General features: G+C 38.8%; 1 protein-coding gene across 6 annotated transcripts in view; it reads left to right on the top strand.

The window, feature by feature from the left end:
- disc1 (DISC1 scaffold protein) overlaps positions 1–17,287 on the top strand; it is a 208,166-nt gene that overhangs the window by 7,421 nt on the left and 183,458 nt on the right. For all 6 annotated transcript variants that reach the window (XR_010016778.1, XR_010016777.1, XR_010016779.1 and 3 more), the window contains exons 2-4: positions 5,607–6,643; positions 10,167–10,236; positions 13,849–14,005. Coding sequence is in view for 2 of the 6 variants with exons in the window: in XM_063039416.1 (XP_062895486.1) it covers positions 5,607–6,643; positions 10,167–10,236; positions 13,849–14,005 (1,264 nt within the window). In the remaining 4 variants the exon portion in view is untranslated. The remainder of the gene's footprint in view (positions 1–5,606; positions 6,644–10,166; positions 10,237–13,848; positions 14,006–17,287) is intronic.

The raw sequence follows: 17,287 nt of genomic DNA, 5'->3' as shown, positions 1-17,287 counted from the left end.
CCCCACTGATCTCCCTCCTGGCACTTATCCGTGTAAGCGGAACAAGTGCTACACATGCCCTTACACTTCCTCCCTTACCACCATTCAGGGCCCCAAACAGTCCTTCCAGGTGAGGCATCACTTCACCTGTGAGTCGACTGGGGTGATATACTGCGTCCGGTGCTCCCGATGTGGCCTTTTATATATTGGTGAGACCCGACGCAGACTGGGAGACCGCTTTGCTGAACATCTACGCTCTGTCCGCCAGAGAAAGCAGGATCTCCCAGTGGCCACACATTTTAATTCCACATCCCATTCCCATTCTGACATGTCTATCCACGGCCTCCTCTACTGTAAAGATGAAGCCACACTCAGGTTGGAGGAACAACACCTTATATTCCGTCTGGGTAGCCTCCAACCTGATGGCATGAACATTGACTTCTCTAACTTCCGCTAGGCCCCACCTCCCCCTCGTACCCCAGCTGTTACTCATTTTCATGCACACATTCTTTCTCTCACTCTCCTTTTTCTCCCTCTGTCCCTCTGAATATACCTCTTGCCCATCCTCTGGGTCACCCCCCCCCTTGTCTTTCTTCCCGGATCTCCTGTCCCATGATCCTCTCGTATCCCCTTTTGCCTATCACCTGTCCAGCTCTCGGCTCTATCCCTCCCCCTCCTGTCTTCTCCTATCATTTTGCATCTCCCCCTCCCCCTCCAGCTTTCAAATCCCTTACTCACTCTTCCTTCAGTTAGTCCTGACGAAGGGTCTCGGCCTGAAACGTCGACTGCGCCTCTTCCTATAGATGCTGCCTGGCCTGCTGCGTTCACCAGCAACTTTGATGTGTGTTGCTTGAATTTCCAGCATCTGCAGAATTCCTGTTGTTTACTTCACCTATGAGTCTTTTGGGGTCAGGTGCTCCCGGTGTGGCCTCCTGTATGTAGGTGGGACCTGAGCATCCACGCTCCATCCGCCAGAACAAGCGGGATTTCCCAGTGGCCACCCATTTTAATTCCACTTACCATTCCCATTCCGATATGTCCATCCATGGCCTTGTTCACTGTTGTGATGAGGCCACGCTTAGGTTGAAGGAACAACACCTTGTATTCCGTTTGGTAGTCTCCCACCTGATAAAATGAACATCAATTTCTCAAACTTCCAGTAATACCCCCTAACCTCCCTTCCCTCTGCATTTCCCATCCCCTTTTCCCTCTCTCACCTCATCACCTTCCTTTGGTGCGCCTTCCCCCATTTTCTTTCTTCCATGGCCTTCTGTCTCTTTCGCCAAACAACTTCCCAGCTCTTTACTTCATCCCTCCCCCTCCAGGTTTCACCTATAACCTGGTGGTTCTCTCTCCCCTCCCCCCACCTTTTAAATCTATTCCTCAGCTTTTTTTCTCCAGTCCTGCCAAAGGGTTTCGGCCAGAAGTATTGACTGCACTTTTTTCCACAAATGCTGCCTGGCCTGCTGAGTTCCTCCAGCATTTTATGTATATTGCTCGGATCTCCAGCATCTGCAGATTTTCTCTTGTTTGTGAGTAGTTGAAAATAGTCAGATGAAGTTCAGAAATATTTTCAGAAATGCTTTGGTGTGATGCAGTTGATCTATGGTGGAATTGATTCTGAAATATTGATATCCTGACATTCAGGTTTGTTGATTAATGTGGAAAGAGAGTAAATCCAGAAGGTAGTTTATGAATGTGGGAGGATGCATCACTATAGTATTTCATAATAGCATAGGATTGAAGTGTATAATTGATTATGGGGCACAAAAACAATGAAACAAAAATTGAGGATCACCAAGATTAGTAAGGGCATGAAGTGGACTTGGACCCAGGCATATGATTTTCTTGACAAGGAGCATTCTAGCAAAATCGAAGCTGTAAAAGCAGTAGAACCATCAAGTAGAACAACAACAGTAGATGGTTGACAACAGGCTGGAAAAGTTTATCTTAAAACAGGCTAGTAAATTGGAGCCAAGTGTGTTGAGTCTTCATTGCAGCGAAAGCCAGGTTTTGATTGACGAAACTGGTGATTGGGAGATAGGTTCTTGGTGATGTATATTTATAATTTCAACATGTAGTTAGGATTAAAATACAGCCACTGTTAATGCAAAAAAAGAATGTAAACAATGGGGAGGAACAGGGGAATGAAAGCAGATTGGGGTAGAGAAAGCAAATGATAAAACTGACATCCAACTAATTAGATCTGTGCAGTTTTGAGTTACCGGATTATGAAAGCTTTCAAAGCCTTGAAATCTGGGATGAGGGACCCGCAGGCGGATGGAGATGAGGGAAACTGGGCTCAGTCTCCTTGGAGCAGAAAACAGTCGATTTAATAGATTAGTATAAAATTAAACAAGGTTTTGATAGGATTTATAAGATAACAGGCTTAGGCGAGGTACATGTCTGGTAACTTACTACTTATTCGTTCTTCATTCTTTGTCTGTTAATGCATAGTTGGTGCAGTGAGAATGGCTCCAGGGACTGTGTTGTGTTCTTTGTGTGAGACGTGGGAATTCTGGGAGACCTCCAGCCTCCTGGATAACCACATCTATACCATATACACTGAACTGCAGCTCCTCAGAGAATGTGTTAAAGAACTAGAGCAGCAGCTCAATGACTTTCGGGCCATATGAGAAACTGAGGAGCTGATAGATTGGAGCTGCAGAGTGGTAACCACTCTGCAGTTGCAGGAGGCAGGTACCTGGCTGGCTGTCAGCAGAGGAAAGGGAAATGGCAGCCAGTGCAGAGTACCTCTGTGGCAATTCCCCTCAATAATAAGTATACCGTTTTGGATACTGTTGGTGGAGGGATGACCTACCTAGGGGGAGACGTAGCTACTGGGTTTCTGGCACTGAGTCTGGTGCTGTGACTCGGAGGGAAAGGAGGGAAAAGAGGAGATGATAAAGACGCCTAGATGGTATGTTGCCTCCCAGGTGCCAGGGTCCGGGATATCTCAGATCAGGTCCACAGCATTCTAAGGGGGGAGGGTGAGCAGCCAGAAGTCTTGGTGCATATTGGCACTGTCCTGAAAAGAGAATTTTGGGAGTTGGAAAGCAGGACTTGCAGTATGGTAATCTTTAGATTGCGGCCTGTGCCATGTGCCAGTGAGGGCAAGAATAGGATGATTTGGCAGATGGATGTATGGCTGAGGAACTGGTGCAGGGGGCAAGGTTTCAGATTTCTTCTTAATCATTGGGATCTCTTCTGGGGAAGGTATGTCTGGTGCAAAAGGGATGGTTCACACCTGAACCCAGCGGGTCCAAAGCCCTTGCAGTCAGGTTTGCTACAGCTGTTGGGGAGGTTTTAAGTTAATTTGGCAGGGGAATAGAAAACAGTGATAGGGCTGAGGATGGGGCAGTTGGGATACAAAGAGAGGCAGTGTTTAATAAAAAAAGTCAAGAAGGACAGCCAGATGAAAGGGCAAAATTGCAGTCAGTACAATGAGTTGCAGTGTAACAGGGACAAAATCAAAAAGGATGATGAATACAGGACTGAAGGTGTTATATTTGAATGCACAGTATACAGAATAAGGTAGATGATCTTGTGCATTCAGAGATTGACAGATATGATGTGATCATCACTGAGTCATTGGTGATAGAAGATTATAGTTTGGAGCTTAACATCCAAGGATACACGTTGTCTCGAAATGACAGGCAGGTAGTCAGAGGGGGTAGTGAGTTCTGTTAATAAAATATGAAATCCAATCTGTAGGAAGAGGTAACATAGGATTGCAAGATGTTGAATCAGTGTGGGTAGAGTTAAGGAACTGCAAGGGTTAAAACTCGATGGGTGTAACATACAGGCCTTTGATCAGCAGCCAGGATGTGGGCTACAAATTACAACAGGAGAAAGAAAATGCATGTCAAAAGGACAATGATATAATCGTCATGGGGGATTTTCAATATGCGGGTAGATTGGGAAAATCAGGTTGGTGCTGATTTGAGATCCCAAGAGAGAAAATTTGTAGAGAGCCTTTGAAATGGCTTTTTAGAGCAGCTTGAGGTTGAGCCCACAAGGGGATCAACTATTCTGGATTGGGTGTTGTACAATGACCCGGATTTGATTTGGGAGCTTAAGGTAGAGGAACCATTAGGAGACAGTGATCAAAAAATGATAACATTCACCCTGGCAGAAGCTGATTGGAAGAGGACACTAGAAGAGACAACAGCAGAGCAGCAATGGCTGGAGATTCGGAAGAGACAGGATAGATACAACCCAAAGAAGAAGTAGTATTCTAAAGGCAGGATGACACAGGTGTGGCTGAAAAAGGAAGGTAAAGCCAACATAAAAGCAAAAGAAGGCATCTCATAGAACAAAAATTATTGGATAATTAGAGGATTGGGGAGCCTTTAAAAAGCAACAGAAGGCAACTAAAAAAGCCATAAGGAGGGAAAAGATAAAATATGAAGGTAAGCTAGCCAATAGTATCAAATAGGATACAATTTTTTTCAGATTTATAAAGAAGAAAAGAGGGACAAGAGTAGGTATTGAACCACTGGAATATGATGCTGGAGAGGTAGTAATGGAAGACAAGAAAATAGCAGATGAACAAAATAATTATTTTACATCAGTCTTCACTGTGGAAGACACTAGTAGTATGCAGGAAGTTTGAGAGTGCTGGGCGGGGGGGGGGCAGAAGTTTGTGAATTTGCCGTTACTAAGGAGAAGGTGCTAAGGAAACTAAAAGTTCTGAAGATGGGTAAGTCACCTGTACCAGATTGACCCCACCCCAGGTTTCTGAAAAAGGTAGCTGAAGAGTTTGTGGAAGCATTCTTTCAAGAACTACTAATTTCTGGCATGGTTCTGAAGGACTGGAAGATTCCAAATGTCAATCCATTCTTCAAGAAGGGAGGGAGGGAGGTAGAAGAAACAAAATTATAGGCAAGTTAGCCTGATCTCAGATTAGAGGGACATCCATTTAGAATGGAGATGAGGAGGAATTTCTTTAGCCAGAGGGTGGTGATTCTGTGGAATTCATTGCCACAGGAGGCCAGTCTATTGGGTGTATTTAAGGTGCAGGTTGATAAATTCTTGATGAGTCGGGGCATAAAAGATTATAGGGAGAAGGCAGGAGAATGGAGTGAAGAGGAAATGTACTCCTCAGCTTTTTTTCTCCAGTCCTTCAGAAGGGTTTTGGCCCGAAATATCGACTGTGCTTTTATTCCATAGATGCTGCCTGGCCTGCTGAATTCCTCCAGCATTTTGTGTGTGTTGCTTAAGAGAAAATGGATCAGCCATGATCAAATAGTGGAGCAGACTCAACAGGCTAAATGGCCTAATTCTGTTCTATGTGTTACAGTCTTTTGACTTTTTTGACAGAAGAGTTTGCTACTAGAAGACGACAGATTTAAAGTAATTTAAAATAAAGAACCAAACGAGGGAAAAGATATTTTTCATTCTGATTGTTATGGTCTACAATGCACTGCCCAAATTGAGGTGAAATCAGATTATAGCTTCAAAAAGGGAATTGGATACATGATAACATCCCTGCAACTTTCTTCCAAATCAGAGCAAAAGAGAGGAAGTAATAGTTAGAGATTGTAAGAGCAGAATTGATTGTGAATAATTGCTCAATGTATCTGATTTTATTTTTCAGGAGTGTTTTTTTCCCTTTTTTTTTCCAGGTTCAGTACTGACTGGAGTCACCTCCTGCAAAAGAAAGCTCTCAAAGAGGCCGGGGTATATGTGGAAGAATGTTGAACAAAGGTTAAGCCATCCCACACCTGCTGGTATTCATTTGGATTCACAACGTACTGGAAAAGAAACAAATAGTCGTACAGGCTTGTCTTTTGACATTAATAAACAGGAGAAGCACAGATTAAACAATAAACACACAAGGGAAGACAAATATGTAGATTATCAGAATACTGTTTCTGATCGGTTGTCTGCCAGAAGTCCTGTGGTTGCAGATATGATTGGGTCAGAAAGTGTTCAGCACATTCTTGGTTCTAACTGTCCGTGTAGCATTGACAGTCAAGAATGTTCCTTTTATACTGGGGTTAATACTTATTCCAAGCATTTGTTGACAGGCAATCTGCAGAAGAAAGATGCTTGCCTTAAACAATATAAAAAGGAAAGAAGTATTGATGTTAGTAAGTCACAAGCTATTACTAGTCCAAATAAACAAGTAGACAGTGAAAATTTGCAAAGACAGCAGCTTTGGGACATTGATAGAGAAATGGATTCAGCTAGCACTTTTATTTCCAGCTTTAATTTCATACAGATGTCGTCAAATTGTAACAGCACTATTATTGGCAATAAAGATGAATCACAGCAGAATAGCCTTGTTTTACCGCGTCACGATGCTGAACTAGAAATGCGATGCCATGATACAAATACATTCATAACAAATCAGTTCTGCTCCAAATCTTTATGGAAGGATTTTAACACCAATTCTTTGCACGCATGTCAAAATGTTGGCATTAAGTGTGGTACTGATGCAAAGTCAGAGAACAGTCATCAGGACTATGACTTGCTCTCACTAGATACAGATATTTGTGCATGTTCAGCTGATACTTCTGATGGCTCTTCTGCTGGTTCATCTGTAACATCAGGGTATGAGAGCAGCATCACCATACTTGACCAGAAATGTCATTCTTTAATGAGGAAATATGAACCAATTCTTCAAGATTGCCTCCATGAAAACAGAATAAAGTTGAAGGCTAGTATTTACTTAAATATCTTGGTTAATGTTCAGTTGTATTTATAACGTGTTATAAATGCAGTATTATGTTGACATAAAATGTCTATGGATGTCTGTATGTATACACTATCGTTCTTGGAAGAACTTAAAATGGTAAGGCTTTCAGAATTTTCTAAAATGCTTTGAACTGTATAACTAGATATAACTGTAAACAGATTTCAAAAAAGTTTTGTTTAATTTTTGGAATGCAGTATTGAAAAAATAGGAACTGCAATGCGTATCTGTGTACATTCTACTATGTCAGTGAGAAAAATGATTGGTGCTTCAGATTCTTAATCTTTGTTGCAGTTTAATGATTTTTTTCATTTGTATTTTGTGTTGTTGCATTATACAAAAGGATCTTTAGGTTGAAGTTTACTTTTGTTTCTTGCTTAGAAATGTCATATTGGTGAGTGGCAATCAAATGTTCACTGCTTGCTAACAATGCTGTAAGTTATTGAAATATGTGAATTTGAGGCTATAAGTATTGTTTAATAGTTCCACTGCTGCTCGCATTACAGCAAGATGGGCTTACACAATGATGTGAATAATTATCATGCTGCATTCACCAATTATAAAGCCAGTTGTCTTAATTATAAAGCGTTTACATCCATACCATATTTGCTCATTGATTCCATTGGCCAGTCCTTGTTGTCTAAAACTAATTAGATAAATTGTTGAAATAATATGTTGCAAGGCATTATGCATTTAAAATTCTTTGGAAGTTTAGTTTTCCACCCTGAGGATAAGGCTACTCTCAGGGTGGAGGAGCAACGCCTTATGTTCCGTCTGGGTTGCCTCTGACTTAATGGCATGAATATCAATTTCTTCTTCCAGTAAATTCCATGCTCCCCCCCCGCTTCTATTCCCTACTCTGACCTCTTACCTCTTCTCTACCTGCCTATCAGCTCCTCCTTTCTCCTATGGTCCACTCTCATCTCCTTTACCTTTCCTACTTACGTAGCTTTGCATATCACTTTCCAGCTGTCCTCCTTCCCCTCTTCCCCACCTTTTTCTTCAAGTGTCTTCTCCCTTCCTTTCCAGTCTTGAAGAGGGTCTTGGCCCAAAACATCAACTGTTTGTTTACTTCCATAGATGCTGCCTTACCTACTGAGTTCCTCCAGCCTCTTGTGTATGTTCTTTGAATTTCCAGCATCTACAGAATTTCTTGTTTAAGAAAATGTCATCTATTCTCTCTATAATATTGTTTGAGACTTTATCCAAATGTCCTGTCACTTGCTAAAAATAGTAGATTGCCTGTTGGCAGTCATGTAAAATGAGAAGTTGCTTGTAGACCACACAAGTTTCACTTTGCCCACAGTTGTGACTCAACTTTTCAATACTATTACTTTGAAATTTTGCCATTAGATTTCGTTCACTTTTGTCTTTTTTTGAAACAAATACAGTATAAAATACGTCTTCAAAAAAAATAGCTGTGTAATTCTGCACTTTGTCTGGTTTTGATAAATCTCAGTAGTACGAAGTGATTTAACATGTTTTAAATAACTCAAAAAATGAGAATTCTTCAACCAAGCTGTAATCAAACACCAATGCCTAAATACCAATTGGTTTTATTTCCTGTGGATTCTTATTATATCCAATAGAAATTCCATTTCTTGGGTATCTATCAATCTTACCATAGCTTGTAGATTTATTTGAATAAACTAATGTTTAATTTGGTTTCAAAAATGATCTGTCGTGAGGTTTATATGATAAATACAATCATGAATATAGATAAACTAAGTGATGACGTATTCAGGATTATTTAAGGCATTCAGTGCCAGCACATTGTGAAAAAAGGTGGAGAATTTGAATATGGAAATATATAAAAATTTTGATTTTTTTTTTAAGAATGACTTTTGGACAAAAGGCGAAAGAGTACTTGAGCTGTAATGAACAGTAATTTAATATCATTACATCAGGGGTGAATGAACCCTCATCTTATTTATAATTTTGTCAGGTGTTGATTGTGAGGGTCAGTTGAGTTTTATCATAGAAAGTAATAGTTACATTATTCAAATTTTTGTGACAGCCCATTAAGGAACTTTGGTTTCATTTGAGTATCTTCATAAAACTGAAAATTATGCACCTTTTCAATACTGATGACTGACCTATCTTCTGTTTAAAGTAATGCAAATGGTGAATTGTCTCACTTGTTAGAGTCATGTGTTCTGAATATATTTATATCTGTTCTTATTAGAAATAGGAGCAGGACATGACTGTTCATACCTTTGAGTGACCTCTGCTATTTAATAAGCTTAAGCCCACCAATCCCAATATTAATTTATTATGGCCCTATAATTTTTATCTGTTAATCAATTCTCAGTACATATTGTATTACCCCCACTAGACTGACCTTTAAATTTGTTCAGCAACCTCCTCTGTAAGACCTTATTGAAACCCTTCTGAAAATCCAAATAATTTACTTCCATTGGTTCTTATCCCCTCTGATAGATGTAATTTCAGAGAATCTCAGATTGATCAATCATTCTTCACATCAAACTTTTAATTTAGATTACAATCTTAGACATCAGTAATCAGAGCTATCTGTATTGCTAGTTCTTTAAAGATTTTGAGGCACTGGTAGTTTGGACCTTATCAGTTTTGTCTCCTATTAATTCCTAATAGTTTTTCTTTACTAACACCAGTGAACCTTTAGTTCTCCAAGCTTTTTGGGCGGCTTTTTAATTTTTCATCTGTGGATATGGTCACAAAGCACTTGTTTGCCATTTCCTTATTGTTCCTTCATAATTTCTCCCTTATTTATCTGTTGGGGATCTGATTTGTCCTTGCTACTCATTTTGTTTTTACATCTCTACAGAACCTTTTCTTGCCTGTTTACTCTCACATTTGTATATTTTCCTTTTCATATCAATTATCCTTAGAAATCTCAAAATTTTCCTGATTTTCAGGTTTGTTGCTTTTTCTGGCTTGCTTTTAACTTTAAGATTGAATTTCTCCTGTTATCTCATTTCTTCTTGTTTCTCTTTGAGCCTTAGAATGTATATGTATCACTTTTTTTTGGTAACATTGCTCAATACCTGTCCACTGGCATATTCTTCAACAGAGTTTTCTAATCTGTCAAACCAATCTGCCTCTCACCCTGTCATGGTTGCTTTAGATTGAAAGTCCTGATATCAGATTGAATTACATCACTTCAGATTTAATATAACATGCATCTTATTCTAGCCTCTGTTTCCCAGATGATCCTTTACTGTAAGAGCGCCCCTTGGAAAGAACTTGTTTTTATGAAATATTTCTTCTTTTAAGGAATAGATGCAAATAAGTGTTTCCTTGTTAGTTCTTTAATATACTAATAGAGAATAATTTATTCTCTGTGCTGTTTGTACTGATTTGGTTTGCCCAGGCTATATATGTAGATTAAAGACTCCTCTGAATGCACAGTGTTCTCTTGTTATTACTTTGATAAATGTATTTTGAACTTTTAAATCTGCATTTGATCTGTCTTTTAGCTTATGTATTTTTATTTTGATAATTGTAGCTTCAAACCTTGATCTTAAAGCTACAGAAACTGCAGAAGAATGCTGTACAGAATGATGATTATGAGAAAGGTAAGCTTGTGCTGGATTTTTAAAATTGCATTTTCTAAAATTTTGTATTGACCTGCTTCCTTTTGTATATATGAAATTTCACCAGAGTGATATGGAAGGCAAGCTCAGTGTCCATTTATATTGGACGACAAATAGGCTGAGGATATACTGAGAGAGAAACTGTGATGTGTGCTTTCGATGATCCACTGTATAATAATAGCTGTCCATCAATGGAAAAACATAGACCTGATGGATTTCTTTATTAACAATTGATTTATTTTAGTTCTAATTTTATTTGAGTTTATATTTATTTCTTCGTTGTACTACCCAAAAGCCTTGGCACTTTACTATAGTAATGGTACACTGGCTAAGGAGGAGCTATTTAGGGTGGTAGATGGAGTACTATTCTTATAGATTGCTTTACATTGAAGGGTGTTAAACATTTACCCAGATGAATATTACTTCATTAATCTAAAGTACATTAAAGATAGTGGAAAGACTTTGGAAAGTAGGGTGGTGATTTACTCTCCCAACATGTTTCTTTATCCATTATATTTATGAGGCAGGCCCATTTATGTTTTTGCCCAGTGGTGATGATGGCTTGTTGATATTTGGATATTGATATTGCCTGTGAATATCAAAGGGAGATAGTTAAATGTTCTTATTGGCATGGTCATTCCTAATATGTTTGGAATGAATGCCCCTTGCTATGCTTCAAATTTTGTCTAGTTTTTGATACATGAATCTGTACATAGATTATTCTTCATCTGAGTACTGTACCCCAGTATTATGAAAGCTCATTTTCGGGCAATAAGGTCCACCCCATGTGATGTAAAGAAACAATGGGCCTCGACTCTCTCCTGGCTTGGTACTGAAGAGTTAAGCCCGAAACTGAATATTTAACCTGCTAAATTATGATGAATTCTACTTAATGGTGAACATCCTTACATCTACCTTTATGATAGAATGAAGATTTTGGCAAAGCAGTTGAAGAATTGCATTCTCTTCAACAACTGTTGCAGGAATTTCTTAGGGATGAAATTAATCACCTTAAACAACTATTGCTGTCTTCCTCTATGAAAGTAATGTCTCCAACCAGTGGAAAAATATTCTCTTTAACTTTCACAGACTTTTAATAACATTTATATTTTAATAACTTATTTGTGGTAGTATTTTGTTTTATGTGCTGTGTATGATATGTGTTTTGTGGGTGCGCCATGGTCCAGAGGAACATTTTAACTTTTGTTATACAATATATGCAGTATGTACAACAAACTTGAACTTACCAGGATTCCCTCAAAATGGTTAAGTATTGACTTTCCACTAAGGGTGGCCACTCTTACCTTAATTATGAAATATAGCTCTTTTTCCCATTTTGGGGTGAAGGCTGGAGCTGGTTTATAAAGGTGAAACTTAATTGGAGTAGGTAGTAAGTGACATTGTCAATTTCGGTTTTCATTTATTTAATATTTGAGAAATTTCATGGCAATAAATGTATTTGTATGCAACATGCACAAAATGCTGGAGGAACTCAGCAGGCCAGGTAGCATCTATGGAAAGGAGTAAACAGTCAATGTGGCGGGCTGAGACCCTTCATCAGGACTGGAAAAAAGATTCAGAAGTTAGAGCAAGAAGGTGGGGGGAGGGGGAGGAAGAAGTACAAGGTAGTAGGTGATGGGTGAAACTGGGAAGGGGGAAGGGGTGAAGTAAAGAGCTGGGAAGTTGATAGGTGGAAGAGATACAAGGCTGGAGAAGGGAGAATCTGATAGGAGAGGGTAGAAGACCATGGAAGAAAGGGAAGGGGGAGGAGCACCAGAGGGAGGTAATAGGCAGTTAAGGAGATAAAGTGAGAAAGGGAATGGTAAAGGTGGGGAGAAGCAATTACTGGAAGTTCGAGAAATTGATGTTCATGCCCTCAGGTTGGAGGCTCCTCAGACAGAATATAAGATGTTGCTCCTCCAACTTGAATGTGGCATCATCATGGCAGCAGAGGAGGCCAGAAACTGACATGTTGGAATGGGAATGGAAAGTAGAATTGAAATGGTGGCTATTGGGAGATGCTGCTTTATCGAGTGCTCTTTTGGTGCTTGGAGAAGCGGTCTTCCAATCTACATGGGGTTTCACTGATATACAGGAGACTGCACTGGATACTTGCAGACTTACAGGTGAAGTGTTACCTCACCTGGAAGGACTGTTTGGGGCCTTGAAAAGGATTGAGGGGGGAGGTGTAGAGGCAGGTATCGCACTTTCTTTCGCTTGCAAGGATAAGTGCCAGGAGGGAGATCAGTGGGGAGGGACAAATGGACAAGGGAGTCGCATAGGGAGCAACCCCTGTGGAAAGCAGGAAGTGGGAGGGAGGGAAAGATATGCGTGGTGGTGGGATCCTGTTGCAGATGGCGGAGATTATGGAGAATTGTGTGCTGGATGTAGAGGTTGGTGGGGTGGTTGCTGATGTCTATTATAAAACCACTGTCTCTCACAGCTACCTGGACTATGCCTCTTCTCGCCCTGTTACTTGTAAAAATGCAATTCTCTTCTCTTAATTCCTTCGTCTTTGCTGCATCTGCTCTCAAAATGTGGCTTTTCATCCTAGGATGAAGGAGATATCCTCCTCCTTCAAAGAAAGGGGCTTCCACCATCAACACTGCCCTCAACCACTTCTCTTCCATTTTATGCATGTCTGCCCTCAACCAACCACCTGTCACCCTACCAGGGATAGGGTTTCTTTTGTCCTCACCTACTACCCCACCAGCCTCAGCATCCAGCGCATAATCCTCCGTAACTTCCGCAATTTCCAAAGGGGTCCCACCACCAAGCATACCTTTCCCTCCTCCCCATTTTTCTGCTTTCCTCAGGGATCGCTTCCTACATGACTCTCTTGTCCATTCACTTCTCCCTGCCGATTTCCCTCCTGGCAAGCGGAACAAGTGCTACACCTGCCCCTACCCCATCTTCTCCCTCACTACCATTCAGGGCCCCAAATAGTCCTTCCTTTCTGTGAGAAGACATGGGCATCCAGGGACAGGGACATTTTTTACATGGTTTCCTCATCACTGGCTCAAGGCCCTATTTATGAGAGATCTTCAGAATCGAGCTAGTCTGGCAGCTGTTTGTGCTGAGCCACTCCTAGTAATGGACTTTGAGGGGTTTGACTCACAGTACATACTGTGCTCTTGTTACTCTTGGCGTTTCTTCTTTTCTGTGTTCACAGTGAAATTCAATTTTGTTTTGTAGTTGAGCCTAGACTCTGGAATTTAACAGTGACAATCTTTATCAAAACAATTTCTGAGGGAACATGACAGGGTAAATGCTGACAGGATATTTCCCTTGTGGCATAGCGTCAGGTTAATGGTCAACCATTTAAAAAAAACACACAATATGACAAGGAATTTATTTTGTGGGCAGTGAACTTTTGGAATGCTTTCTTCCAGAGCTGAATTTTTTTAGGATATTTAGGACTATAATGGATGGAGTTTTGGACTAGTGCAGTATCAAAGAGTACCAAGCATCAGGCGGAAAAGACAGGTGGAATATGTGCTGCCCTTTATCTTATGGTTTCACCAATTGTGTAATTATCATATTTTTAATTAAGAAAGGTAACAAATATTACTAATTGTTTTCCTTTTGTTAAAGCTGACAAGTTCAACAGGAAGTTAGCGGAACTGAAGAAAGAGCAAAGTTCTTTAAAATTCCAACTGCCTTCCCACCATCCTTGTATTATGATGTTTCTGCAAAATTGTGAACTTCATCTACAAGTTGCTGAGCACCAGCATAATTGTTTTTTAAATAAGTAAGTACATTTCCATAAAATGGATATAAATAAAATCTTCCAGTCAATTGAAATAGAGAGAGTGGCTTTTTATGGAAGAATTTAATTACAGTACACCAGAAATCTCCAAGATATTGTAGCTCTATATTTTGTTATGACTGAGTTCCACTTCCCTTTCTTTCTTTTTCCAATATTTTTATTAAATTTCATATAGACAAATGCGGAATTCATAAGGATGGTTATTATAAATCAAAATAAGGTAGCACAAAATGCACTGTTTTTAAATCACACTGATACAATCACGGTATCCTATATTCATGATCAATCAAATAAAATTGAATTATGAAATACAATAATATAGTTAATTATATTATAAAAAGTCTACACCCACTACCAAGACAAAGCTGGTTGGTTTAAAAAAAAAGGAAAAAAAGAGTACCATATAGTGTTTTATAATAATAGCCCAGATCTATATTTTACTAACAATTACAATTCAAAGATTTTCAAAATAGTTCAGAAAGGGTCCCCATAACATTTGAAAATCTTGATTAGAATCAGAAATGGAATAACAAATCTTCTCTAAATTTAAACATGATGTAACATCGCATAACCATTGAGCATGTGTGGGGGGGTGGCAACCTTCTTCCATTTAAGCACGATGGCCCTCCTAGCCATAAGAGAAATAACCAGTACTCGCAAATGAGAAGGCTCCAAAATTATAGCTCTTTCCTCAACAATACCAAATAAGGCAGTCAAAGGATTGGGCTTAAAATTAACTTTAAAAAGTACAGAAAAAGTTTGGAATACATCCTTGCAATATTTTTCAAGGCTCGAACATGACCAAAACATATGAATTAATGAAGCCTCTCCATTATTACATCTGTGACAATATGGAGATATATCTGCAAAAAAACGAGAGAACTTGTCCTTAGACATATGAGCCCTATGTACCACTTTAAATTGTAGGAAGGAATGACAAGCACATAATGATGAAGAATTAACCATTTTGAAAATAGCCCTCCAGGTCTCATCAGATAATGAAGTCTGTAAATCCTTTTCCCAATCTTTTTAAAATTTTGTCTAAAGGAGCCATTCTCAGTTCCAACAACAGACCATAAATATAAGATATTGAGGCATTATCAAAAGGTTTCAAATTAAAAATTACATCTATTATGTTCTTTTCTGGACTGGTAGGAAATATATATAGTTTAGATCTTAAAAAATCTCTAATCTGTAGATATCGAAAAAAGTGGGTATTTGATAAGTTATATTTCATTGAGAGCTGCTGAAAGAAGAAAGATGCCCTCCAACAAACAGATCCTGAAATCGTTTAATGCCTAATCTATCCCATTCTCTAAAAACAAGATCGGTTGTAGATGGTTTTAAAAACAATGAGATAAAACAGGACTAGAAAGAGAAAATCTCAATAAACTGAAATGTTTTCTAAGCTGTAGCCAGATCCTCAAAGTGTGTTTAATCACCAAACTGTCAGTTCATTTATTTAAAGATAAAGGAAGAGAGGATTGGAGAAGAGAAATAATAGAAAATTTCGCAACAGAGTTGGCTTCCAAAAAGACCCATATTGGACAATCCTCATGATTAATATAATATAACCAGAATGTGAGATTTTGTATGTTAATTGCCCAATAATACAACCTAAAATTGGGTAGTGCAAGGCCTCCATTCTTTTTAATGTTTTTGAAGGTGGGCTTTATTTAGTCGGGGTTTCTGTGCTTCCATATATAGGAAGAAAGAATTGAATTTAAAGAATCAGAAAAAGACAGGAATAAAAACAGGTACGGCTTGAAAAGGGTGTATAAATTTAGGTAAAATATTCATTTTAATAGAATTAATTCGACCAATCAATGAGAAAGAGAGAGGCGACCAATTAGTAAGTGACTTTTTCACATAATTCATTAAGGTTAGAAAATTTTCTTTGAATAGATCTTTATAATTCTTAGTGATTGTTACACCCAAATATGTAAATTATTTTCTTACAGTTTTAAAAGGAAGGTTAATATCGAATGGGATCAAATTATTTAAAGGAAACAATTCACTCTTATGTAAATTCAATTTATATCCTGAAAACTGACTAAAATTAGTCAGTAAAAGAAACGTAGAGGGTAAGGAAGTTGTAACATTAGATATAAAAAGCAATAGATTATCAGCATAAAGCGAAACTTGATGAATAGTACCTTTCCTTAAGATACTGGCAATATCTTTAGACTCTCGAAAGGCAATTGCTAAAGGTTCTAATATCAAATCAAAAAGCAAAGGGCTCAACGGATATCCTTGTCTGGTTCCACTTTGGAGTTTAATTGGTTTAGAATTCTGAAAGTTAGTAAGGACCCGAGTGGAGGGAGATAAGTAAAGTAATTTAATCCAAAGAATAAAATTGGTCCCAAAATTAAAATTTTCTAAGGTTTTAAATAGGTAATTCCATTCAACTCGTCAAAAGCCTTCTCTGCATCCAGAGAAGTCACACATTCGGATATTTCCTTGGATGGAGAATACATAACATTTAACAATGGCTGTATATTAAAATAGGAATATTGATTTTTAATAAATCTTGTCTGAGCATCAGATATTATAGAAGGTATAATATTCGCGAGTCTGTGGGCTAAAACTTTAGATAGGATCTTAGCATCAACATTGAGGAAAGAGATTGGTCTATATGAAGAGCATTCAGTGGGATTCTTATTCTTTTTAAGCATAAGCGAAATTCAAGCTTCATAAAAAGACTCTGGCAACCTACCCACCTTGAAGGAATCAGTAAGGGTAGAACATAAATAAGGTATAAGCAATGAAGAAAAAGCCTTATAAAATTCTCCAGAGAATCAGTCAGGTCCTGGAGATTTCCCAGAATGCAATGAACGTATAGCCTCAGTGATTTCCTCCTGAGGAATAGGTTGATCCAACTGCTTTCGATTATCAACCGAAAGTCCAGGAATATTTAATTGGTCTAAAAATTGTTCATTGCAGTATTATCTTTAACAAAAGCAGAACTATGCAGTTTAGAATAAAATTCTCTAAAAATGTCATTTATTTCAAAATGGTTAGTTTTCAAATCACATCAAAGTTGCTGGTGAACGCAGCTGGCCAGGCAGCATCTCTAGGAAGAGGTACAGTCGACGTTTCGGGCCGAGACCCTTCGTCAGGACTAACTGAAGGAAGAGCTAGTAAGAGATTTGAAAGTGGAAGGGGGAGGGGGAGATCCAAAATGATGGGAGAAGACAGGAAGGGGAGGAATGGAGCCAAGAGCTGGACAGGTGGTTGACAAAAGGGACATGAGAGGATCATGGG

The sequence above is a fragment of the Mobula hypostoma genome, chromosome 2, assembly GCF_963921235.1.
Source record: "Mobula hypostoma chromosome 2, sMobHyp1.1, whole genome shotgun sequence".
Taxonomy (NCBI): Eukaryota; Metazoa; Chordata; class Chondrichthyes; order Myliobatiformes; family Myliobatidae; genus Mobula; species Mobula hypostoma.
Note: the sequence above shows the minus strand (reverse complement) of the source record. Positions and strands in the feature narration are given on the sequence as shown.